Raw genomic sequence first — 26,710 nt, forward strand, 5'->3', positions numbered from 1 at the left:
CAGAAACACAGAGAAATGTTGGTTGGGGTTTGAACCAAGGAAAACTGGCAATAAATTCAACAAGCGCGCACTGAAGTTGACGAGGAGGGAGGGGGAGTGGGCTGCATTGTATAACAAGCGCGCACTGAAGTTGACGAGGAGGGAGGGGGAGTGGGGGCGGGCACAGTGGTGCGGCCGCAGCTGACGGGAAGGGGAACAGAGGAGCCCGCGAAAGTGATCGTGATTACGATCGCTACGGAGGAAAGACACATGGCGCTGCGCGCGTGCACGTTCACGTGCACTGTAGCTTTAGGCCACGGCAGCACTTTGAGAAGCCCACATATAAAATGTCTCTTCGAGCCTTTGGCTCGCGAGACCTAAAAAGGACACAATAATAAAGTAATGCTATCACAAAATATTCCTCATTACACCGCATCCCTGCTGCATAATTTGGCCCTATTCTGCCACATAGTTCCAGTGGCCCTGCCCAAAGTCCACTTTAAGTATATATCATGTATTGGAAACAATAGGGCTGCCTAGAGATACTGTAGCCAGGGCATAAAAAAGAATTAAAAGAACGAGCAAGAAATCAGGGTGTTCTTAGAAGTAGACTGACGTTTCCCTCGCTCTTTCTTTGCATGTGATAAACAGAGTACTATAGACAATGATATATAATTACATTAGAGTATAGGTTACTGCTGCTTTTAGGAAGCAGTAATATAGGAACCATTGTGTGGGACCTTGAAAGAAATAATTTTCCCTCAAAAAGGGGAAGAAAGTAATTTCAGAACCTAAGTATTGCACTCCCATTGGTCTTAGACAGATCCAAGATATATGCCAGGTTGTAAAACTGAAAACCTAGCTTAAATCGTGTGGTTTCGAAGAGAAATAAACTGTTATTCCTGAATGAACTCTAGTGAACCACTGTATTGTTTGTACTTATTATAAAGTAACTATAACTCGCACCTTTTGCCATGCACGTTGTTATTAGTGATGTAATTTCGGATGTCATTAGGGATGTTATCAGTGATGTCATTGAACCTATCATGAGTGATGTAATATGTGACAATACAAGCAGTGCATGGCGAGGGATCGGGTAATTGTTATTTTAGTCCACGAGTTATAGTTACTTCAGATATCTATAATGAGTACATTTCAATGGTTTTGTCAGGTTAAAATGTTATGCTGTAACTGACATTTTCACCTAACTATATAACGTCCCTTCAACCTTTTTTTTTTTTCTGTGAATTTTTAAGGTTTTTTTTAATGTCATGTAAAATAGTATTAAAATTCATAACTATAATGTTATTTCAAACATTGTTTTGATAGAATTTCTATGGTTTTGCACAGTGGGAGGTTGGCCACGGCGCCTGTGGCCCGGTACTGCACCCAGCCCGTTTTTATTTTTTTATTTTGTTGTGCTGCGGACCTGCTGCAAAACTCCTGGGGTAATGCTGGAATTTGTGATGGATCCACAGAACCCCTCCAATTTTTCAGTTTTCCAAAATTGGCCTCTGGTTCTTTCAGGGACACCCATACATGGTCAAGGGGTCAGGGTACCCCCACCCTGACTCCTTATATATTTTATTGTGTAGGACTCAGGACCAGAATCTGAGTCCTAAGATGGCTGCTGCAACTTTTCCTTCAGGTTGCGGTCAACAAAATACAATGCATGCTTGAGCTTGCAGATCCACAGCAGTGGATCCACAGTGGTACCACTGCGTGAGTCTTAAATTCTCATAAACTAGTGAACGGATTTCAACCAAATCACAAAAAACACACTTTCAGGGTCAAGATTTAGCATTCTGATACATTGATGTAATTCTGTTTAGCCAGTTTTATGGTACCACCGTTCAATTTTCTCATGGAAAATTGCATGGGAAAAAGGCTTTTTTGACATTTATAAAATTTTTGTTATATAAGCCACTAGACAAAATAACCATGTCTAACTAATAGCAAAGTGAGCCATATGTATTCAGTTGTGGTAGATTTTTAAGGTATTGCTTGTTTATATTAGTGAACATGCAGTGTAGTTCTGGAAAAGTGGGTCACCACCACAGTCCTCCTGTATTTAGCAGGTGCAGAGTTCACGTTATCTTAGAGACCTTTTAGTGTGCAGCTGGTGTTGGTTGGTTTTCTGCACTTTCATAAAAAGCCTTTCTCCTTCAAGTAAACTTAATTAATGGCCAGACAAGTACAAGAACTTCGGTAAAACTCCCGTTTCAGGGGCCCGTTGGGCGTTGCAGCGCCGGCCCGACGAAGAGCTGCCTGATGATGAAGGATGCCACCCATGTTGGTGGGTGAGGACTCTTGCTCCCAAAAATTTATATTTTCAGCGACCTCTATCTCACCTAGGTACACTAGTAGTGTTTTCCTGGAGTGTAAATAGTAACAGCATATTTTTTCTTGTTCAGAGAAGCCAGCTTGTGAATGCAGCAACTCATTACGGTGGGAAAAAATAGAGGGTGTCGGAGTTGCTCACAATTCCAACAATGTACATATCTAGAATAGGTACTTATTTTCAGGGATAAAGTAGTGACATTTGTACACAATACATCATTAACTGACTAATCAAATGTATGATAACCAGCAGCTTGAAGAATCGCTTAAGTGATTTACTATTGAAATTGAGGTTTTTGGAGAAAGTGTTGAATAGTGTGAGTGTCAGTATGTTGCAGACAATATGCTAAGGGTCTTTGCAGGAAACCTGCCTTTTCTGTGTGATCACCCTAGATTTTTCGCTTTTGCCTGCACTACATATTGCTGGCTTTGGGACACTGTGCATGTTAATCCTGAACCAGTGATAATGTGCCTGTGTCTCCCCACCCCTTCTAAAAAAGGTTGAATTGGCATAGTCCTAATTGATATCTTTAACTTACTTATAACTTAAAACTGGATTGCACAGTTAGATTTTGGAGGACACTAGGATTACTATAGTACACTCCCCACACATCCCTATCCCTCAGTGCCCCAGTTGAGTGTGGCTAAAGACTTTTGCCATCTTGAAAATGCCCAAAGTTCTAGAGTTGGCCCGAGTACTTTTAACCCATTGGTTAGGGCGTACCCAGGGGTAATTCCCACCCACTAGCTCGTGCAAGGAAAAAATGTGGCATCTCCAGACACCCACTTCAGAACGCTCCTGGACCTGAACAAGAACAGAAGACGGCTGGACCTACTGACTGTGACCTAGGAGGAGACCTAAAGGACTGTACCTACTCCCTTTCGTAACCAGGACAAAGAAGCGAACCCCAAGGGTCATACGGCTGACCTGTTAAAGATACAGTCACACAACAAGAGGCCTTTTTCTACAACTGCCGAGCTGATCAGTGGTCACTTGACCTAGACTGTGACCTACTGTGGGCCTTTGGCTGACACCGTGTGAGTCTCTAATTGCCTTCCCTGAGGGGCTTTAGAAGTGTACTGCTGTATCAGAAAATACATTCTTTGACCAGAACGAACCTGGTTGGTGTATCCGACCCGCACTGCATTGCGGTCATAGGGAAATTGCGTCTAGATTCCGGTGTAACTCTGCCATTAACTATCTTTATGCTTCTTGGCTCTTTTTATTCTTTAACTTTAAAAATCCTTGTCTCCTGTTCCCCCTCTTGAATTCTTGTCATTTTGTTCATAAAAGTTTACTCTGGTTTTCTAATTAATTTTGGGATTTTTATTGTTTTATTATTTGGCCTTATTACTGTTCAGTACAGCATAAATACTTTGCATATTGCCCTGAGTTAAGACTGTTTGCTCTGTGCCATATTTACTTGGGGTTGAGCTCAGATTTATTGACTGACTCGGAGGTTCCACCCTAACAAGGGTTGTGATTATTCCTTGAGGTGGCTACTCACTCACCCATATAATGATACCATCACTTAGAGTCATCTTGTGTATCTGGAATAGCTTTGCTCAATTGAGGGTGTGTAGGTGTAATGATAGGTGGAGGATTTTAAGCAGCTGAAGGTAAGTGATATGTTTAAAACCTGTTTGGCAAACCCTTGTGGTGTCCAGTGCAATTTTTCATGAATATGTTTATATAACAAATATAGAGTTGATGGGCCTCACTTAGGGTCAGTTATTGGATGTGTTGGTGAGTCAATTCGATCTTTATTTGGCATATTAGATCATCCATAAAAGTACATACACTGTAAGTACTTTTATCATACAATATCATATAAAATAGAATAAAAATGAAAGGAAAAACGTCATAAAAGCACAAATTACATAAAACGAAAAGTTAAAAGAAGGCATCCCAACCACTTCCATGAGCCACAACTAGCATGCAATAATTTCCTGAGATATGCCCCCCCCCCCCCCCGCCCCTTATGTGGAATGCAACATTAAACAGAGTTCTTGAAGTGCAAACGCATAACTCAATACAGTTTTATAATCTCTAAAATTCATAGCAAGAAACGGCATAAAAGGCACAGATTACATCAAACAAAAAGTTAAAAGGAGGCAGCTTCACCACTTCCCTGAGTCACAGCTAGCACACAATACTTTTCCTGAGATATAAGGCCCCCTTATGTAAAGTGCAACATTAAAACAAGCATGTGAGTCATGTGTGCCTATGGCTTGTTTAACAGAGATTCCTATTTGAAGATTAATCTGAGCAGATTACAGGGCTTGGCCTCTGGTGCTGCTTTGCTTTATTGAGTTTGTAGAGATAGTAATTGTTTGTAGATGTTAGGCTCCCAAATGTATTTTTGTTAAGCTTGGACGGCAGATAAGGTTGATTATGATTCCTTTGTGATGTACAGTGGAGAGTGGATCATTAGCCACAGGAAGCACCGTCACTTAAGTAGGAGGTACTGGAGCATGTCGTGATACGGGTTGCGTTGCTGGGCATGCGATAGTGGAACTCCTTTACTACTGCTCAGGAGTTTTGAATTACACCATGATAATACATAATATCAATAATGAACAGAAAGGCTTGCTTGTGAATGAGCCCAAGGAGATCGTGGGGAAACAAAATAAGTTCAGAGGTTTAATTACACTCAATAACTTCCCTTTTGAAAAGGTGCAATAGTTTGATAATCTAGTCCAGGGTCAAAAGTTTAAAGGTTAGTCTTTGTGCATTGCTCAATGGCTCATAAATGTGTTATATTTGATACTGTGCCATCTCTGCATGAGAGAATAAATGAGGCCAGGTGCTTTTCTGGTGTACTCTATTGTGCGAGATTGTTAATGAACAAACCCTAGTGTTCCTTGAGCACCACTGAAAAACTGAAGCATATGTCAAAGGTATTCACCAGAGTGCCGCCTTTAAACCTTTCCTGCTCTGGACCCAACTATGGAGTCATTGCCTCGGCTGAGCGCTGTAGTGCAGCCCTAAAAGAATCTTCTTATGAGGAACACTGCCATGGTTATTAATTGTAAGGACTTCTTTTGGAAAACACGATTTCGTTGCATTTTGAGATACTTACATTCTAACGAGACACCACTAACTTTTGAGAAAATAGTGCTGAAAATCAGTTTGTGCTTTGATCTTGAATCTGCCAGCTGGAGTTTTATACCCCTCAATTGTATGAATACAGGCTCACAGTGGAGAAGTGGCCAAAAATGACATATTCTTACTAAACGTCTGTGCAGCCTTGAGCCTTTCCTCTCCAAACAAGCCCTAAGCTGGCCATTAAACCATAGTCATGTGAAGATAATTATCCTGCTATACTGTCTGGCTCAAAGCAGTTCTCAGTTTGGTAGCCCATCTGGTCTCCAGTACAAAAAGGCCTCAGTGTATCACCCTGGTCCATTCATCACTAGGTTGGCTTCTCCTAGTCGTTGCTAGACATAAAAGACCGCATGCATTACCTACAAGGTGATTCACCTGAATAGTTATCACAAAAGAAAGTAAACTGTACTCAAGTTCGACTGTACAGGATTAAGAGTCTTCCATCTTTAGGCAATCAGACTCTGACAATGTGCCAAATCGGAAATACTCTACCATCACCATAAAATAGGCCACAGCAATTGCAGCCTCCAAGAGATATACCTGGTTTTCTTAAACCTGCTATTGAAAGAGATTACTATCTCCATGAGCACATTCATTTCCTGTCATATGACATACTTTCTGTTACTTGTTATACCATGCTTTTCTGTAAAGCTATCTGCCATTCTGTGGTCAGGATCTTGACATCCTCTGTCATGGAACATAATAACTAAATGTATAGGCGTTGCCTTTCCCTCAGATCTGAGATCACAATATGCTAACTTTAGAGTTGGTGTCCAATTAGTCTTTGAAACTGTTAGACTTAGCATCTTTGGCATGATTACCCCTGTCTTTTTGCTTCTGACCTCTTGTTTTTGACTGTGTGCTGCATTTAGTTTTTGCTGGTTTAAGGACTCTGGGCACTTTACCACTGCTAACCAGTGCTAAACTGCAAGTGGTCCCTGTGTAAATGGTATTGGTGATTGGTTTATCCATGATTGGCATATTTGATTTACAAGTAAGTCCCTAATAAAGTGCTCCAGTTGTGCCCCGGGCCGCTAAATCAAATGCTACTAGTGGGCCTCAAGCACTGATTGTGCCACCCACATGAGTGCCCTGAAAACATGTCTCAGACCTGCTACTTGAGTGTTTGTGAGTGCAGTTTTAGACTGCCATTTCGACCCAGCAAGTGCACCCACTTGCAAGGCCCAAACCTTCCCTTTTACTATGTGTAAGGTACATCTAAGGTAGGCCCAGATAGCCCCATGAGCAGGGTGCTGTGTATGTAAAAGGTAGGACATGCACTGGTGTGTTTTACATGTTTTAATAGTGAAATACTGCTAATTTCGTTTTTCACTATTGCAAGGACCATCTCTCCGATAGGGTAACATGGGGATTGCCTTGAAATATCTTTTAAGTGTGATTTCCATTTGGGAACAGATAGAGATTTGGAGTTTGGGGGTCTCTGAACTCACAATTTAAAAATGCTAATTTTGGTGAAGTTGGTTTTCAAATTGCGTGTTTGAAAATGCCACTTTTAGACAGTGGGCATTTTCTTGCTTTACCATTCTGGGCCTCTGCCTGTCTGTAAAAACCACGTCTGGTCTGGCAACAGATGGGCTCATGTGCATTCACTCTAGACAGCCGCACAAAGGGAGCTGAGGTGTGCCTTGCATATCCTGATGGCCCATCACCAGGCTAATAGGCGTTCCAGAGCCAGAGTGGTGGGAGAATTTGTTACTGACACCTAAATCGGGCTGTGCTTGTCCTCACACAAAGCTGTCTCCAACCCCTGTAATGTGTCTGAAGCCAGGTCAGGGGTCAGGGAAAGGCAGGGTCTTGTGCACCACAAAGACTTTCCTTTGAAGTTCGCCTACTTCAATGAAAACAAAGCAAACACAAGGAGAACGATGATGCATTCAACCCAGATCTGTGTCTGAGGTTGAGTGTCTGAAAAGTTTCAGCGTTCCATTCATCATCTCCTTGTGTTTACTTGGTTCACCCTGGATTGGCAGGGTATGCCCAGGCGTGGGTCCCTTGCTCACTTTGCCACTGAAGTCAAGCTAGCCTGGCTGATATGGTGTGTCCCTGAATCCGGTCCCAGGATGCTTGTTTCCGGTCCAGGGAAGACCTGGCTTGGCCGTTTAGGCTGGACTGTTCCCATGAAGAACAGGGTCAAGACTGATTAGTATATGGCTGGGTCTGAACTGGGGTGGCGAAGTGAGCTAAAGAACGATGATGGATTCAACCCAGATCTGTGACTGGGATGAGGGACTGAAAAGTTTCAGCGCTCCGTCCATCATCTCCTTGTGTTTACTTACTTCAAAGGGGTATAAGAATTGGACCTCTGACACCCCAAAATCCGAATACTTCTGGACTGAGGACATTCTGCCGGGAAGAATAGCTGGATGCTGTAGGAGGGACTGCCACTCTGCCTGGTGCTTTTTTGTGCTGGCCTGCTGCTTGCTGCTTCTGTCCTGGGACTGAAAAGACTGGACTTTCAAGGTTCTACAAGGGTTTGTGCGTGCTTGCTTGCTTCCTTTTAAGATGTCTCAGGGCCATTAAAGACATCACCTACCTTCTACTGACTTGCCAAATGGTGTCAAATCCAGTTCTGGGCCCTTGGAAGTGTAACCTGGAGAGAAAATCCACGAATCAACTCTCAGTGCCCGTTTACTCAACGCGGCACTGCCGTGTGGCTGAAGAATTAACGCACCGCCTGCTTTGCGGCTGAAAATTCAATGCGTCCTGAGCACTGTGTCACTGACGTACGTGCACCCACTCCGACTCTGACTCATCGCCTGCTTCGTGGCTGAGTAATCGATGCAGACCCTGCACTGCCGCCCTTGCATCGATGCAGCGTGTCTGGACTTTTGACACATTGTCCCTCGACGCCATGTCTTCATTGACGGTGCCCGCAGTAAGGAACTGAGGGCAATTGTTCGGAGATCAACACATCACCTCCCCTTCCAGTAAGAAACTGATGCATCACCTTTCCTTACAGTAAGGAACCGACACATCACTTCCCCTGCCTAGCAGTAAGGAACCAACGCATCACCTCCCCTGGCAGTAAGGAACTGACGCATCACCTTCCCTGGTGGGAGTAAGGACCCGACGCATCGTTTTGCTTTTCTGGCACCTCTCTTTCTCTCTTTTTTTTATTTTGATCTGGTTTTATTTAGATAAATATTGGCTATTCATCTAAACTGGTTTGGACTCCTTTTGTAGGGGTGGTGTGTGTGTGTGTGTGTGTGTGTGTGTGTATACACAAATGCTTTACACCTTGCCTCTGAGATAAGCCTGACTGCTTGTACCAAGCTACCAAGGGGGTAAACAAGGGTTATCTTAGCTTTGTGACTCCCTTACCCTGACTAGAGTGAGGGTCCCAACTTGTACAGGGTGCAAACCACTGCCAACTAGAGAACCCATTTCTAACAGAAACCAAGGGCAGACTTTCAAATAGGCATTTTTTGGGTATGTGTGTTTCAATACTTGGGGAGTTTGAAATAGGATCCAGTTTTCCAGTTTCCTGTCCTCTATCTTCAATCAAAGGTAAAAGTGGATCACCTGGCAGTTCAAGTAGCTCAATGTAAAGGGATCTTTGTGTTGATTTTTCTCTTAACAGAATTGCAGGTGCATCTTTGATACAGTATACCTGCATTTTCAAATTATATGATTAGCCTAGACTTGTCCCACTTCAGCCGTGTTAATGATGGTTACTCTATTTGCATTCTGTTTCCTTTTTCTTTTCTTTTTTAACCATCAGTAGCATTGCAATGACACAAGTTTGTTACATCCCATTGGCATTCTTGAAATCCTTGATGACTAGTATTTTATTACATTTGTATTGTCTTATTGTAATTTTTACATATTTCCCGAATGTGATAAGTTGCATTTCAAAGTGGCAATCACCGCAAATAGTACATTAGGTAATTTTGTGCGCATTTTTTACAAGTTTACCAACTCTTTTATCTACTTGATTTCCTATAATTCATATGAGCTGCATTTTTAGGTGTATTAAACTGATCAGATACTGTATTAAGTATTTATATTTAGTTTTATGTCTTTATATTTTCTGTTTAATGACTAAAAAATGATCCCCGAAGAATGCCCTCCATTTTTGTTGGTTGGGTGTTGTGAATTACTACAGTTTTGTAGCTGATGTTTTTTTTGTAATTTCATTGACTTCAATGAGTGTTGTACTTGGGTTTATTAGGCTTTGGCCTGCAATTGTTTTCATAAGTGAAAATATACATTTTATTCAGAATCCTTTAGCATAGAGCAGGACCAGTGAAGGGTTTTTGCTTCCCTATATGAAGTGGCCTTTGTTATTGTGATTTTTCTTTCAGTAGCACTATTGCAACTGGTGGTGGGTCCCTAGGTGGTCACCTACCATTGCTCTGCCCAAAAACCTGCCCGGTCACAGAGACAGGTTTAAACTTGTTGCAAGAAGATCCTGTTTCCTCACACAACTCAATCATCCAAAGTAGAGGGGAGCAGTGGACATTGTAATGTTGAAGTTCAATAAATGTGATGCTGAGGGATAGTCCGAATAAAATGCCCGGATGCTGCATGTGCACTCTAATCTTCATCCACACCTCCATATAACTGTATAAATCCTAGAGGTAGCTCATCAGCTATAATGTTAACTATGCACGTGTTTTAGACCATGTTACTGGTACAAGAGAGGGAATATATACTTCATGCAAACAGGTTCCTTTACTGACATGTGCTTCTTGCTCTCTTTTTGGCTCTATATAGCGCACACATATGTGCTCAAAATTAGAGGTGGGCGAACCACTGAAAGCTCGAGCTGGAAGCCTGTCTCTGGCTCAGCTCGCGGTCCTGTTGGAACCTCGAGCCCATAACGAGCCAAGCTTTCATGTGGCTTCTGCCTCCCTCCCTTGCCTCGGGATGTGGTGTTACCACCAGAGCTGCAAACTATGGAACTTGGAAACCAGGTTTGAGTCTAGGTGTTGGCTCAACATCATGTGAGTCTGAGCAAATCACTTAATCTCCCCAGGCCTATAAACAATGCCATGTGACCTTTGTAAATGTAACTGTTGCTCATGTAAAACATTGTGTTATTGTGTATGAAAGCACTTTTGAATATGTGAGTTCAGACTACTAGTTGTACAAAATTATCACTTTTAATAAATACTTCTCAGCGCGGTGCTATAATGTGCCAAATTAAAGTCGTTAGAGAAATATACTTTTTTTTTTAACTTTGAAGAGACTTTTTCATATTTTACGTGGTTTTCTCTACAGACTTACATAACATATTTTAAGCGCTTGGCTCATGCAAGGGCCTAAGATTCGAGCCAGATTCATGGTTCGGTTCTGGCTTGGCTCTCACTGTTAATTTGTTGGTTTGCCCACCTCTACTCAAAATAATACATCTACCATGGTTCTATAAGCAACCTTCTCAATGTATACCCTGCATACAAGCATAGCACTGAATACAATCTACTAAAATGCAATTCTTCGCCAATACAACTCTTGAGGATCTAAGAACAAACTTTCTGAAATATTTTGGAATGGGTTTCTGGTCATCTTCAATATCCTACTGAAGAGTGCCTGGCAGAAGCCTAACTTATCTTTTTTTATACAAATCTTTTTTATTGAGTATATATCATATGCAGTTCACAGTACAATATTCACAGTGACTGGATGGTAAAGCCACGAGAGCATAGTTTCAGTTTCTCAAACCTTTGATGCATTGGATAGTCCGGACCTTACATCTCTAAGCGCTATGATGTAATAACAATTTCACTATCCGGCATCAGGCCCCCGACCCACCCTCTCTCTCCCCCCCCCCCCCCAACTTTACAGACCCCTATATGGCTCCCAATGGTGCCACACTTTCCCTCACTTCTTAGGGCAACCTCTGCCCTCATACACTACTTTCTCTGTCGCACAACACCAATCTAGATCAACCTTCCATTGATCCACTTTTTGGTGGGGGGCAGCTCCCCATCCCCTGGCAATATTCCTCTTAGCCACCATTGCTGCCACCATTAGCCAGAGTTTCTGGTACTTCAGCCATGTCTGTTCCCCCTTGACACATAGTATGTGCCATCTGGCTTCCATAGGAATTTCTTGTCCTAGGACCTCTGACATCACCCGTATCTAACTTATGTTTGACATTAAAAAAATCACTGTGTATCCTAGTGCGGATCAGGACACTGCAGCCACTGTGCTACCCTTGCCCTTTTCTCTGACCCTTGTAATGTCCTGCGCTCCTTGCTGGTTTCCGTACTTGATTAGACTGTCTTTTTAGACACCTAGGACCAGATGTATGTCGCTTTTTTTTAGCTCAAACACTGTTTGCGACTGCAAAAAAGCATTTTTATATGTACAGAACCCTATTTTGCGATTTGGTAACCTATTACTGAATCGTAAAATGGGTTTGCTATTCAGTATTAGGAAGGGGTGTGTTTAGGGCATCACTTCCTAAAAGCGACTCGCAGTGGTATGTGTGAAAGTTTTGTGATCAAAATGCAGTTGCAAAACATTCACATTTTACCGCCTACTTCAAGTAGGTGGTGACCCATTTGCAAACTGGAAGGGGTCCACTAGGGACCCCTTCCCCTTTGTGAATGGTTGTAAAAACTTTTTTAAGAGTAGGCAGTGGTCCAATGGACCACTGCCTACTCTTAAAAAATGAAAACAAATCTTTTCATTTTTCTTTTTGAAATGTATCCCATTTTCATTTAAGGATCATGGGCTGCATTTTTTTTTAAAGTAATTGTTTTATTTAAAAGCAATCTCAGACATGGTGGTCTGCTGACCTAAGCAGGCCACCATCCCTGTGATTTTAGCGATTCCCAGTCGGTGGCAAATTGCGACCTACCCCATGAATATTAATGAGGTAGGTTCATTTGCTGTTAGGTAATCGCAAACACAAAGGTATGTACATCTGGACCCTAGAGAGTAGTAGTAATGCTTGAAACTGGCCAAATGCCCTGGCTTCAGTTTGAGCACATTACATTTACATATTATGTGTTGTCTGATTGGCTGTCTTTCTGGTTGCTGATGCTGAGCTCTGAATTGCTGCTGCCGTGCTTTCATTTCCACTTCCGGTGCTCTGTTACGTCAGGGACTACCGACTCGTTTGTGATCCCTTCTACTATCATCAGTGCAGAAAATGGGAAAGAGTTTGCCCACTTGCCTCAGGCCCCCTGGCTGTTGGTAGGTACATGTGGCATTTGTATATAAATATTGGTGGAAGAGCACTGGGCAGTGCACATGAGGAATATAAAATGTATGGCAGTAATGCAGTCAAACTGCCTGCCAGGGATCCACCTCTCTCCTGGTTTTATGCGCAAAATTGGTGTGAACTACAATTTACTTTACATTGGTTTTGGAAACAAGAACATCTGTCACAATCCCTGATGTTTACAAAGATAGTTATCTTTAAAGTCAACAGCCAGTTAAGGACCATCCCAACATGCATAACCCGTTGACACTGTAAAAGAAAACAAAACCCTCGGGATAGCGCAAAGAAGTCTAAAATGCATTAAAAGCAAAATAGCCAGCAACCCATTCAAGAATTAAGACAGGCAATTGCTGTAACCAATCTTGTCTTTTATGTGTAGGGTGACCAGAATTTTAAAGCCAAAAACCGGGACATTTCCCAAAAATAGAAGAAGGACTACAATTTACTGCAACCCAGCGCACTGAATGACAGCGCTCCTTAGCAGAGAAATACAGAAGAGGCAGTAAGAACGTACATAAAATGCAATTTTTAAACCCAGTAACTTGCCTGTTAATTAAATTGCTTTCTTATATCAGCAGCTAACTATTCCTGCTTTTGCAAAACATAAAAAGATACCTCCCACCGTTTTCAGCCGACCCTCTCTAAAAACCGGGACATGAGCTTAATTTCCTGAAATCCGCTGGGACAGCTGGCGAAAATCTGGACTGTCCGGGCAAATCCGGGACGCCTGGTCACCCTAGTTAAGTGGCAAAGATGCAGACAGCTAAGGAGTGATACCCCCTACGATGATTGGGTTCATTATTATGTTTACATTTTGTTGCTACCCTATTCCTGTCTTACCCTTTTTCCTCGCCCCCTACTTCACACCCCTGCCCACCCAGTCTTACCGAATGAAGAGCAGGTGAGTGCACTCATCTTCATCATCATCAATTGAAATGCAGTGATTTTTTTTGCCTGACACCCAGTGGGAGTGACATTCACTATGGAAAGACGCGCAGTTTATTATTTCCGCATGTATTTTTGCCTTTGCTCTTCTTGAAACTCAATAAAACATGAAATTAAAAAAGGAAGGTGAAAATTAACTGCCATACCAAACCAGTATGGTACCCGAGTAGCTACTGAAAATAAGGAAAAAATATAACTTACCACTAACGCGACAGAAATTTACTTTTACTTTTAGAAGTTACCAGAAGGTCTGTCATTCAGCCATGTTGGGAAAACGAAAAAAGCAGAGGTTTTGAATGAGAAGACCTACAATACTAGGAGGGAGTAACATTTGTTAAGATGGCAAGCAAGCTACCGTGTCCAGTATAAGACTCCTCCTCTTAATATGGAAGGAGTCAATGTAGGAAGAGAGTAAAGCTAATGGTGAAGACGCACCAGTTTACGACAAAGCATGTATACTGTTAGAGACTTTGGGCCAGATGCACGATCATTTTTTGCGGTTGCAAATGGGAAATCGGCCGGTTTGCGGCCACAAAATAAGTCTGAGCTATGTACAAACCCTATTTTGCAAGTCAGCAACCTATTACAGACTCGCAAAATAGGGTTTGCGACTTGCTATTAAGAAAGAGCGTGCCAAGGGCGTCCCTTCCTAATAGCGAGTCGCACTTCAATGTGAGATTGTTTTGCAGCCACAATTATGGCCGCAAAACACTCCCAGTTTACCACCCATTTCGTGATTTTGTTATTGTATTTTCATTGGCTGCTGAGCTTCTAGAGAAAAGAAATGAGAAGCATAATCGGAGCCTCCGGTCCTGACATAGAATTATGGCCGAGGAGGAGGTATTGTGAGAGTTGTTGTCCTGATATCCTCCTCTCTGCTGGCCACGCTGGGCGCCTTGACCGTAACCCCGGCTGAACGAGCGCCCACGAAAGCGTCCGGCCCTGCCAAAAACCGGGCGGAAAGCCCGTTTGAGCGATGCTTGGGCCTTATCAAGCCCACTGAAGGTAGCCACAAACTTGGTTAGTTATTTCAAGAAAGGTTTTCCATACAACAGTCCATGGGTTAGTGGGCCCGATTCCGTGTGGACAGCTCGGCCAGTTTCAGGAGAATGGACCGTCGTTCCGTCGAAAGTGCACTGGTGGCATTGCCAAGTTGGCACACCCCCCTCTGGGCCCAGCCAATCAACTCGTCAGGATCAATGATGAGAGAAGACTCTTTGGCTCTAAAGCCAAGCTCAAGAATTTTGGTCAGGGGCCCAGCTATAGCCAATAATTTGTCCTGACAGGACCTCCAAGATCTGTCAAGGCCCTTCTTGGGGTCCTTTGAGTATTTCTTTAGGTATGTTAGCATCGAGGGGTCCACCTTGGGGGTTTCTGCTACTTTGTCCGCCAGATCAGGCCTAGGGCACTCAGATTGAAGTCGTGCCCGTACTTCTTTATCGAACGCTTGGCGTAGGTGGGACTGGACATAATCTGCCACCTCTTGGGGTGGGAACCAAGCAGTAGAATTCGGGTGGATGATGCCAGCAGGCTCAAAATTGAGGACTCTAGGGGAGGGGGGTGGTTCTGCATGTTTCTCCTTCCTTGCCTTTTTGGAAGGGCGAGGAGCCTCCTCCTGGTCAGTGGAAGGGTCCGAGCAGGTGTCCTGGTCATCATTGTTCTGAGATATCTCCGTGATCGTGGCTTCTCTACTAGAAGTAGCGCGTTCATGATCTGCCATTGATTTGGCTAATCTAGCAAAGTCTGCGGCATGGGGATTTGCCTTTCCTTTACCCCCAGGTCTGGCACGAGAGCCTGAAGAGGGGAGCCAGCCTTGCTGCTTGCCATAGGTGCAAAGGTGACGTTTGAGGGGTGCAATTGCCCTTACTAGTGCCAAATTTACGGAATGCTGGACACCTGCATCCAGTGCCTCCACGAGGTCTTGTTCTATAGACCCAGAGGGTTCCTCCTCATAATAATAATAGTCCTCCACGTAGTACTCAGCCATCTTAACACACCAAGTGTGGATTCACCGACCCAGGAGAACAGCCTGTAATTGTATAAGTTAAATACAGGTTGGAATAATGTATATAGAAGAGGTCAGGGGAAGTAGTAACCCCAGGCAAGCCCAAACAATCCACTAAGGATGTGTAAAATACCAATTTCTGACGTGGAGGGAGAAGGAGCTTGCTTAATACCCACACTAGGCAAAGCCTATGAGTTATTTGCAGCCCTACAGTATTTGAAAACAAATAGGGCATCAGGGGAGCAAAAAAGGAGCCTTTTTTGCTTTAAATTGGAAAAGCACGAGGGTCTGAAACTTAAAGACGCTGTTTCGGCGTTCATCAAATGCCTGATAGTGTATTTCAGGGCAAAAATGGCCGCCGCGGATGCCCGGAGGCAGAGGCTCGTGGAAATAGAAAGAGAACCGCGCGTCACCCAGACGCGTGTCCTCATTTCCTGGGACCTCCCGCTCCACAAAGTAACCGGATCTCCGCTTGAAGTCAGAGAAGTACTGCGCAGCGCTGAGGGTAAATTGCACCGAACGGAGCAACCAAGGGCGCCGTATAAGCGAAGGTGAGCGCACACAAGCGATTAACAGCATTGCATGGCGATCTCAATATTCAGGGAAAAAAACACAGGTTAAAAGCAGTCACGCAGGAATAATTAGTCATAAGATTTTCAAACAGCGATCGTAAACGCAAGCATCTGACAGCAAACCGCCATACATCAGATAAACATATCCCCAGTACAAGTAAAGTAAAGGGCACTTAACTGGCTGCGGAGCAGCAAAGAAAGAGGACACTATGGTTGTGCTGAGTCCTTATATATCATGATACTCTATGGTTGGTCACGTGATTTTGTTATTGTATTTTCATTGGCTGCTGAGCTTCTAGAGTAAAGAAATGAGAAGCATAATCGGAGCCTCCGGTCCTGACATAGAATTATGGCCGCAAAACGCTCCCAGTTTACCACCCATTTCAAATAGGTGCAAAGCCACTCGCAGTTGGGAAGGGGTCCCTAGGGAACCCCTTCCCCTTTGTGACTGGGAGTGAAAATATTTTTTAAGAGAAGGCAGTGGCTCCACGGACCACTACTGTTAAAAAATGAAACAAACACGTTTCATTTTTCTTTTTAAAATGCATCACGTTTTCCTTAAAGGAAAACGGGTTGCATTTTTTTAAAAAAATGCTTTATTTAAAAAGCAGTCACATACATGGTGATCTGCTGACCCCAGCAGGCCCGTTTGTGGCCACAAAATAAGTCTGAGCTATGTACAAACCCTATTTTGCAAGTCAGCAACCTATTACAGACTCGCAAAATAGGGTTTGCGACTTGCTATTAAGAAAGAGCGTGCCAACGGCGTCCCTTCCTAATAGCGAGTCGCACTTCAATGTGAGATTGTTTTGCAGCCACAATTATGGCCGCAAAACACTCCCAGTTTACCACCCATTTCGTGATTTTGTTATTGTATTTTCATTGGCTGCTGAGCTTCTAGAGTAAAGAAATGAGAAGCATAATCGGAGCCTCCGGTCCTGACATAGAATTATGGCCGCAAAACACTCCCAGTTTACCACCCATTTCAAATAGGTGCAAAGCCACACGCAAACGGGAAGGGGTCCCTAGGGAACCCCTTCCCCTTTGTGTCTGGGAGTGAAAATATTTTTTAAGAGAAGGCAGTGGCTCCACGGACCACTACTCTTAAAAAATGAAACAAAAACGTTTCATTTTTCTTTTTCAAATGCATCCCGTTTTCCTTAAAGGAAAACGGGTTGCATTTTTTTTTTTTTAAAAAAGCTTTATTTAAAAAGTAGTCACAGACATGGTGATCTGCTGACCCCAGCAGGCCACCATCCCTGGGAGTGCTAGTCATTTCCAATGGGGTCGCAAATTGCTCCTGCCTCATGAATATTAATGAGGCAGGCAATTTGCGGCCCCATTAGGAATTGCAAACAGTGTCTGAGACACTGTTGTAAATTCCAATTTGCGAGCTGCAAATTGGAAGGGTCGTACATCTGGCCCTTTATGCCCTTTATGACGCCATACTGCCTGCTCTGTAATGAAAACAATAACGTTTTTTTAAATCAAAAGATTGAGGTAGAATGAGTACAGAGTATGACAATGGTGTATTTTCAGAGTAGAAAGTAACATCAGCAGTATCGGATGAAAGCAGCTATTGCTGTTTCAGTAAGAGATCAGCAACAGTGATCCACTTGTTGCACAAAAATGACTCATTTGTGATTTGTTTTCAGGTTGGGATGTTTCACTGGAGTCGCTTGTTCGCACCTTTCCGTCATGGACTTTTCCCAAGTGCTAATAACCAGACACCTGCTCAAGAGATTCTCCATCCTGCAGCTTCAGAGCAACAGGTAAATAATATCTTGTTAGAGTATAGTCTGCTCTATTTAATCCTTATGATCCAAACTGCTTTTATTGATGATATCAAGCCAAGGAAATGTCTACTCTTAGAAGTTACTGATGATTTCTAGTGCGCTCTTACTGACTTTCATCGAATAGCTCATGGTCGCTTGTGGTCCCTACAGCTTTAAAATATTTCACATAAAGAATCAGATTCATGTAAAAAGTTTAATTGTGTTATTAAACAGTATAGGAAGCCGTCACCTTATGAAGTATATCAAAATGAGATGTACTGTGCAAAGAGTCCGGGGGTTCCCTTAGTGGTGCACAAGGTGTGCTCTACCAATCTCAATGTGCTCTTTTAGGGGGTAGTGTGGTCGAGCAGCCTTAGGCTCATCAAAGAGGAATGTTAGACACCCACAGCACACACACAGTCCGTAAATGACATGCATGACTCTTTAAGGAGATCCATACCAATTTATAAGGACACAAGTATATATAAACAATGAAAGAATATACCAAAAGGTCGTAGATAAACTGTCATCATCCTGTTTTTTGGCAAAAGACAATTACACAATGTCAGTTTTCTTCTTTCCATTCATAGAATATTAACTTTGAGACCAGTGATGTTTGACATCATCAGCTGATCTTTTTGTTTGTTTTGTAAGTAACTTTCATTTATGTCCGATGGAATTTAGGGGCATCTTGTTGCCATTTCATTGGTGCAGAGGTGAGTCGAGTCCACATAGGAAAGGGTATTCGTTTTCTTTGTTTTGTGCAGCTGTTTTTTTCTGATTTGGAAAAATATTCTTATAAGTGATTTTCAAGATTTTTCATCTTTACAGCTTTTCTTTGAGCACACAGTTTGATAAACTTCACTATTTGTATCTCTTTAAAACCAATGTTAAGGGAACCCAGCACATTTAAAATTTTGAAATGTGCCAGTGTATGAGCTGCAATTTGATGGACCCTTCTCAAGGACGCAAGCTGCAGAAGAGAGCTCAGCGCTGCATAAAACACTGCCCATGTGGGCAGTTTGAGAATTCCTATAGGCCCCTGTTGTGAAAAGCCAACAGTTTATGACAGAGCCTGTCACATACCAGGCGTGACATAGATAAGCCTTCAGGAATTGGATAGTCAGTCACATTGCTTACACATTTCTGTATGAACTGATTGGACAGCGGAAGAGGTAACCACATGTGAGACTCACCTATGACAGGCAGTAGGTTTGGGGCAGCATTCGTCACATGCCTGGCATGTATCTGGTAAACCGAGGCGGCTTATATAATCTAAGACATCAAGCTGCGGATTACAAAAGCAAAATTAGTGTGGATCATTTCTTTGACCACATGCTTCATCCGTGTATTGTTCTCTAGACGTAAAGCTCCCTTTGTCAAATTAAAGTATACAAAGAGTGATTGATTGAATGCTTGAATTAACCTCCGTCACTTGTAATTACGTTGGGCTGCATCCGGTCCGGAACGGTCCAGCCCGAACTGCCAAACAAGGTCCTCCCTGAACCGGAACACAAGCAACCCAGGACTGGTTTCACCCTTATTATGGACTTATCAGCCTGGAATAGTTTGGTTCCAGTGATGCAGTGTAGACAGGACCTATGTCTGGGCATACCCATCCCATTTAGGGCAACATATTGAAGTATATAAAAGTGATGGGTCTGAACTGTGCCACTTGAACCAAGCTATACCCTGCTAAAGAGACCATAACAAATGGGAAAACGGTCCTGCGTTGCTTTTGTTTCGGCTCAGGGAGGACCTGGGCTGGCAGTTCGGGCTGGACTGTTCACACGAGGAACAGGATCCAGACTGATTTGCATATGAGTGGATCCAAACTCAGGTGTCATGGTGGGTGAAAAACGGTGGATTGGGATGTGGCATCAAGCGATTGCCAGTGGCTGACATTAATTCATCATTCCATCCATCACCTTGGTGTTTTTCTCTTTTTTTAAAGGCTTGATTATAACCAAATCCTAAGAGGTCAGGGAGTACTAAGCGCTTCGTTTTTTAAGTTTTTCAGTTGCCTATGTTTGTCTCTACTTGCATCTATGTATCCTTTCCCTATTCCTTCCTCCCCCCCTCTCATTTGACTGACTTTTATTCTATAGGCCCGCCAGTCTGAGTCTCACTTCCCCTAAAATAATCTACTACTTCATAGCCCAGTGTTGCAGATTCTTCATTGTTTTATGAACCAGTTTCAAGTGGGTTAGAAGTGACTCCTGTCTGTAAGACCATTTCTTCCACCACTTTGTTATTCCAGTAAAAATAGTCCTCTGTTGTTGGGAAAGGTATTAAATCTGCTTTGTTGGTAACAACGGACATCATAAAAATATTTTCTTTGTTTGTGCAAACCATTCTCTCTTTGGTGGTTCTGGAATTTTGCATCCATGTATGAAAAAAAACACTTTTTATTTGATTAGAGATTAAGACATGTAATTTTTGTTTGTATTTTACCAGTTTCCTTCAATATAAAATTTCTTTCAAGTTCTGCATGTTTAACAAGAATGTCCTTAATTTGCATTGAAGATTTTGCTGGACATTTCTCACATTCTTTAAATAAGTCTGGACTATCAGCATTTGTACACAAAATGCTTCGCTGCCCCAGCACTTATAACCGAGCTCTATAAATGCCAAAAAGAAACAAATAAAATTTATAAATATTTGGAAAAAGTAAATTGCAATCCATCCTAAGAATTATGTTATTATCCATGTAATTCTCAAGTGAAGAAACCGCATGCCTCTTACTTAATTCTTTCACTTTTTATTCTAGTGTTGAAAGCAAATGTTTAATGTTATTATTGTCATCCGTATTGGGGTGTTTCTTCGTGTCATTTAATTTTTTTAAATCATGCTTATAGTACTGACCCTGGTCACAACAATAAAAAATCACAATTAAAGACACTAAAATACATAATTCAGAATATAGAATTATACCACAATTATACTGTACAATACAAAAATTAAGGAAAATAAACCAATACAACTGCTAAACATGGTCTGCTGTTTTAACATTTATTACATCGCTTATCCAGTAGAAACCTTGGCTAATACCATCTATTAAGGATGGATGAAGAACATTTTCTAGTAAACTACTGGAGTCTAACATAGTAATCAAGGATTATGGATGGTTTTTTTAACTCATTCCAGGCTGCTCAAACCAATTGGGCTACTGCTTGCTCGAATAATAAAGGAGAGGACTGATGACAAAGTGTTACTGCAGATTTTTATGTTAAAACATAATTAAAACTACAATAGAATCAACCAGCTTTTTCTCCAAACAAGCGGTAAAAAATCAGCAAAAGTACAATAGGGTCTTGTGAAGAAGTTTCACAATAAGAGACTGTGTGATTTGTTGTATTCTGGTCAGCCAGCAGTGAGGACATTTAGTAGGCAAAACCCATTACTTTAACTTCACACACAGAAGACCGTAATTCACAGGGCCGGCTTTAGCACTGGTGGCACCCAGTGCGACAATCATGTTTGGCGCCCCTAAACCCCATTACTGCCTCCTCAGATTCTCTCACTACCACCGGGCAATATTTCCCCTCATCTCTCCAATCATAAGTTATTGCTAAACACAAACCACCTCCCCCAAGGTCAGCGCCCCCTTCTCAGGTCAGCGCCCAGTGCTGCCGCACCAGTCGCACTGCCTTAAAGCCGGCCCTGGTAATTCAGTAGATTTAGCCAAATTATGATATGGTTTCAAAATCATAAACATCTTAGTTATAAGACAATTGTCCAATCTCCCACCTAGTTTGCTCTCTGCATTACCTTAGCTATTTTCTCTTGCCTGTATTTCTTCTTTATCACTTTATAGTTGGCCCTTCCTAATACCTATTGGTTACTCCACATTTGGCGGCAGCGTAAGGAAAAAAAGGATTTCAGCGAAGACATCACGGACTTCATCAGCCCGCACGCCCTCCCCTCCGCCGACTACATCCTCCTAGGGGACCTCAACTTCCACCTGGAGAACAACAAGGACCGCAACACCGCCGCCCTGCTGGACAACCTCGCCAACCTCGGACTCAAGCAACTGGTCAACACCCCCACCCACTACGCCGGCCACACACTTGATCCCGTCTTCTCATCCAGCAAGCACATCACCTTCAGCCACTCCACCGGACTCCACTGGACCGACCACAGCTGCGTCCACTTCAGCTTCAGAAGAACCACGACCCACCACCACCCGCAACAGGTTCCCTACAGAAGCTGGAGCAAGATCACCGCCGACCAGCTCACCACCTCCCTCAGCCAGAGCCCACCCGCCTGCACAAAGGACCCCAACGAAGCAGCCCGCAACTTCACGCAGTGGCTGACCACCTGTGCCGACGACCTCGCACCACTGAAGAACCCTCCCAGCAGACCCAGAAGCAAGAAGGCATCCTGGTTCACCGACGAACTCAAGGACTCCAAAAAGACCTGCCGCACCCTCGAGAAAACCTGGCTCCTCGACCGGACCACTGACAACATGACCGCCCTCAAGCACGCCACCCGCAAGCACCACCAGCTTATCCGCACCACCAAGAAGAATTCACTGAAGGAACGACTGGACAACAACGCCCACGACAGCAAGGAACTCTTCACCATCGTCAAGGAGTTCTCCAACCCCAGCACCGGCAACAACGACATCACTCCGTCACAATATCTCTGCGACTCCCTCGCCTCGTTCTTCCACCGTAAGATCGCCGACATCCACAACAGCTTCGGCGCACCATCCACGCACCCAACCGTCGAACCAACGCCCCTCACCACCACCCTCCGCACCTGGACCACGGTGACCACCGAAGACACAACCCGCACGATGAACACCATCCACTCCGGATCTCCAACCGACCCCTGCCCCCACCACGTCTTCAACAAGGCCGACTCCACCATCGCACCCCAACTCCGGAACATCAACAACACCTCCTTCAACACCGCCACCTTCCCGGAGAGCTGGAAGCATGCCGAGCTCAGCGCTCTACTGAAGAAACCAACAGCGGAACCCACCGACCTCAAAAACTTCCTCCCCATCTCGCTCCTCCCTTTTCCTGCTAAAGTCATCGAGAAGATTGTCAACAGACAGCTTGCCGCCTTCCTCGAGACGAACGGATCCCTCGACCCCTCGCAGTCCGGTTTCAGAGCCGACCACAGCACCGAGACCGCCCTCATCGCAGCCACCGACGACATCCGAGCCCTGCTCGACAACGGGGAAACAGCGGCACTCATCCTCCTGGACCTCTCTGCAGCGTTCGACACTGTCTGCCACCGCACCCTAGTCCAACGCCTCAGCAACATCGGCATCCAAGAGAAGGCACTGGAGTGGATCATCTCGTTCCTCGCCGGAAGAACACAGAGAGTCCGCCTCCCCCCGTTTCGATCCGAGGCCACCGAAGTCATCTGCGGCGTTCCGCAAGGATCTTCACTCAGCCCCACCCTCTTCAATGTCTACATGAGACCTCTTGCAGCCATCGCACGCCAACACAACCTCAACATCATCTCCTACGCCGATGACACCCAGCTGATACTCTCCCTCACCAGAGACCCCAACACCGCCAGAACCAGCCTACACGAAGGGATGAAAGACGTCGCCGAGTGGATGAAGAACGGCCGCCTGAAACTGAACTCAGACAAGACGGAAGTCCTCATCCTGGGACCATCGCCCTCCGCCTGGGACGACTCCTGGTGGCCCCCCGCCCTGGGCACCACTCCCAAGCCGACAGACCACGCACGCAACCTGGGCTTCATCCTGGACTCCTCACTCTCGATGACCAGACAAGTCAACGCCGTCTCCTCATCATGCTTTCACACCCTACGCATGCTTCGCAAGATCTTCCGATGGATCCCGACCGAAACCAGGAAGACGGTCACCCAGGCACTCGTCACCAGCCGACTGGATTACGGAAACACCCTCTACGCCAGAACCACAGCCAAGCTACAGAAAAGACTCCAACGCATCCAGAATGCCTCCGCCCGACTCATCCTGGACATCCCCCGACGCAGCCACATCTCCGGCCACCTTAGAGACCTACACTGGCTCCCCGTCAAGAAGAGGATCACGTTCCGGTTCCTCACCCACGCACACAAGTCTCTCCACGACCTGGGCCCCAAGTACCTCAACGACCGCCTGACCTTCTACACGCCCACCCGCCAGCTACGGTCTACTAGCCTCGCCCTCGCCGCCGTACCACGCATCCGAAGAGCCACCGCCGGAGGCAGATCCTTCTCCTACCTGGCGGCCAAGACATGGAACTCCCTCCCCATCCACCTTCGGTTGACCCAGGACCATCTCGCCTTCAGGAAACAACTCAAGACCTGGCTGTTCGAGCAGTATCGGACCCTTCCCCCCGAAGCGCCTTGAGACCCTTCCGGGTGAGTAGTGCGCTATACAAGTGTTATGATTGATTGATTGATTTCTTTCTTTAACGTGACAGGATTTCATTGCCATACTGAACCAGGGGATTATAAAATAATGTTGACATAATATCTTTTAAAGTGTGCCTATCGCACAAATCAGATTGATTTACCCAAAATCAAAACAAGTGTGAAAGACAAACATAAGCTTAATTTTGTCTGATATGGCATTAACTCCAGGATGTAGTCTTAAAAGCACTATAAGGGTTCCTGGGCCAGGAATGAACAAAAACCGAAAATAAGGATTCTCACATACAAATATGGGTTAGAGTATGACCTCAGATTTCTTCCCCATACTTTAGGGATGATATTGCTTTCAGTAGCAGGTCTAGAGGTTCACCGTTCAACCTCGCATTAAACCTCTTTAGGACATTGGTAAATGATCTATGGGACCAGTGCTTATTTTGAGCAGGTGCTTTCCGGTGTTCAGCACCGGCGCTTATAGCACCAGTTAAGGACACAATCATTAGGAAGGCAGGTGATTTTTCACAGTTTCACAGGATGTTGGGCCACGCCGAGACTCGAACCGGGTTCCCCAGCTCCGAAATCAGCAGCTGTAGCCATTAAGCCAAGTCCCCGCTAGAATAATAAGTGCCGGGGCTCTAGTCAGGAGGCACTTTGCCCCAGCACATTTCTACTGTTAGCGCTGCCTCCTGAGGAGAGCCCCAGCACTTTTTATTTTACAAATTAACCACTCTATGGGACCCAACAAGTTTAGCAGTTTTCTCACACCAATGAAGTTTAGATGAGTGCCGCATATCAACGTAATCACAGCAGCTGACTCTAATTTCCTATTCCTTACCTAAAACAAAGATTTCAGGTGGGGCATTTACTTAGGCTGGATCTCAGTTTTTGTCTTGTTGGTGATTGGGCCTTGTTCTTGAAATAATGATGAGACCAGACAACCGTTGATGCTTTGCAAGTCAGGTCAGAGACAGAATTTTGACATCATCTGCAAAAACAAGGATTGTTGCTGGCTCCAAGTAGAAGTGTCTAATTTCTGCATCTTAAACAAATTGGTGGGTCTTCCTTGATTTTCTCTGATAAACGATTCAAGGTGACTGACCGAAAGCCCAGCAATAATAGTGAATGCCTTTGGTAGAGCAAAGTTACAGCACACTGCTCTTTTAGAAGACTGGCATAATTAATCTATTTAAACCTCTCCATTACCCTCCAAAGAAAAATCCAATTTTCTTTCCACTTCATGTCTAAAAAAAGTTAAAAAAAACAAATCGCAATTTGTTAGTGTAATAGAATCTAGTAGGGAAGATGTGACAGTTGTGTGGTGGGTAAAATTGTGCCCATTACCCAACTGATGCCTCGCTATAGGGGGTAATCAACACTCAATGCCAACTATATATGCCTGTGATGGCCTTGAAAGTTCATGTGTCGTATTATCAATGCATTTTAGGATTAAATCTGTTTTTTCTTTGCTTTCATAAATATTATCCACAAAACAGCATCGGCATATACTTATAATTCCAGATGCAAATATCATTAGGTTACATCTCCAGTGTCTGCATGTTTGATGCAAGACATAAACATACCACATCTGTATACAGTTAAGCCTTCAACCACAGAACAGTGAAATCAACAGGAAGTGACATACTCAATACTCTATATTGGCTCATCTTCATGACATTTCTTATCCCATGAACTATAACCGCCCCGGAGTAAGAAAATTAACCAGAAAGTCAGCAGTTAAAAACGCTTACATCTAAGACCAGCACACCTTCGCCATCACTTACCCTCTTCCTAGGGAACACCCTCCATACTAGCACCGCAAACTATGCACACACCCTGATGCAATCCCATAGGCATGGTCAACCAACAAAGACAAGAATTCCGGCTTCCAGGAGTTCTCCCATTAGCAAGGTGCAGTCCCTCCATGAAACCCCTGGCATTAAGACTTACGTCTTCCCTCACTGTTCCACTCACAAATTGATTGGGAAACAAACTGCAACTGTCACCCTTGATTTCTTTGATTTCCAGTATGGTTCTTTCTTTCGTGCCGAGACATTTGCACTCATTCCTGGGACGAACAAAAGTCTAGCTTCTGCCACTCTCACTATGGGCCCGATTCACAAAGATAAACTGAGATTAAAGTCTAACTTAACGACTTTCGGTATTCACAAAGGGCAGTTACGAGTAGTAAAGTTAGACTTTTTTCTCCGTTTTTGTCTCAGTTAAACTTAAGACCAAAACTTAAGTGAAACTGAGACAAAAGTCTAACTTTACTACTCGTAAATGCCCCTTTGTGAATACCGAAATTTGTAAAGTTAGACTTTCGTCTCCTTTTGCCTTTGTGAATTGTGTTTATGTTTAAGAATTTGTAGTGCGTGACTGCCCGAGGGCTTCCCAGCGCTAAAGAGTACTGTTTACAAGCTCTTATCCATA

General features: G+C 43.9%; 1 protein-coding gene across 6 annotated transcripts in view; it reads left to right on the forward strand.

Moving 5' to 3' along the window:
• Positions 1-26,710, forward strand: part of UBAC2 (UBA domain containing 2) — a 698,660-nt gene that overhangs the window by 568,035 nt on the left and 103,915 nt on the right. For all 6 annotated transcript variants that reach the window (XM_085622247.1, XM_085622244.1, XM_085622245.1 and 3 more), the window contains one exon: positions 17,801-17,917. In XM_085622247.1, the coding sequence (XP_085478373.1) occupies positions 17,801-17,917 (117 nt within the window). The remainder of the gene's footprint in view (positions 1-17,800; positions 17,918-26,710) is intronic.

The sequence above is a fragment of the Triturus cristatus genome, chromosome 8, assembly GCF_964204655.1.
Source record: "Triturus cristatus chromosome 8, aTriCri1.1, whole genome shotgun sequence".
Taxonomy (NCBI): domain Eukaryota; kingdom Metazoa; phylum Chordata; class Amphibia; order Caudata; family Salamandridae; genus Triturus; species Triturus cristatus.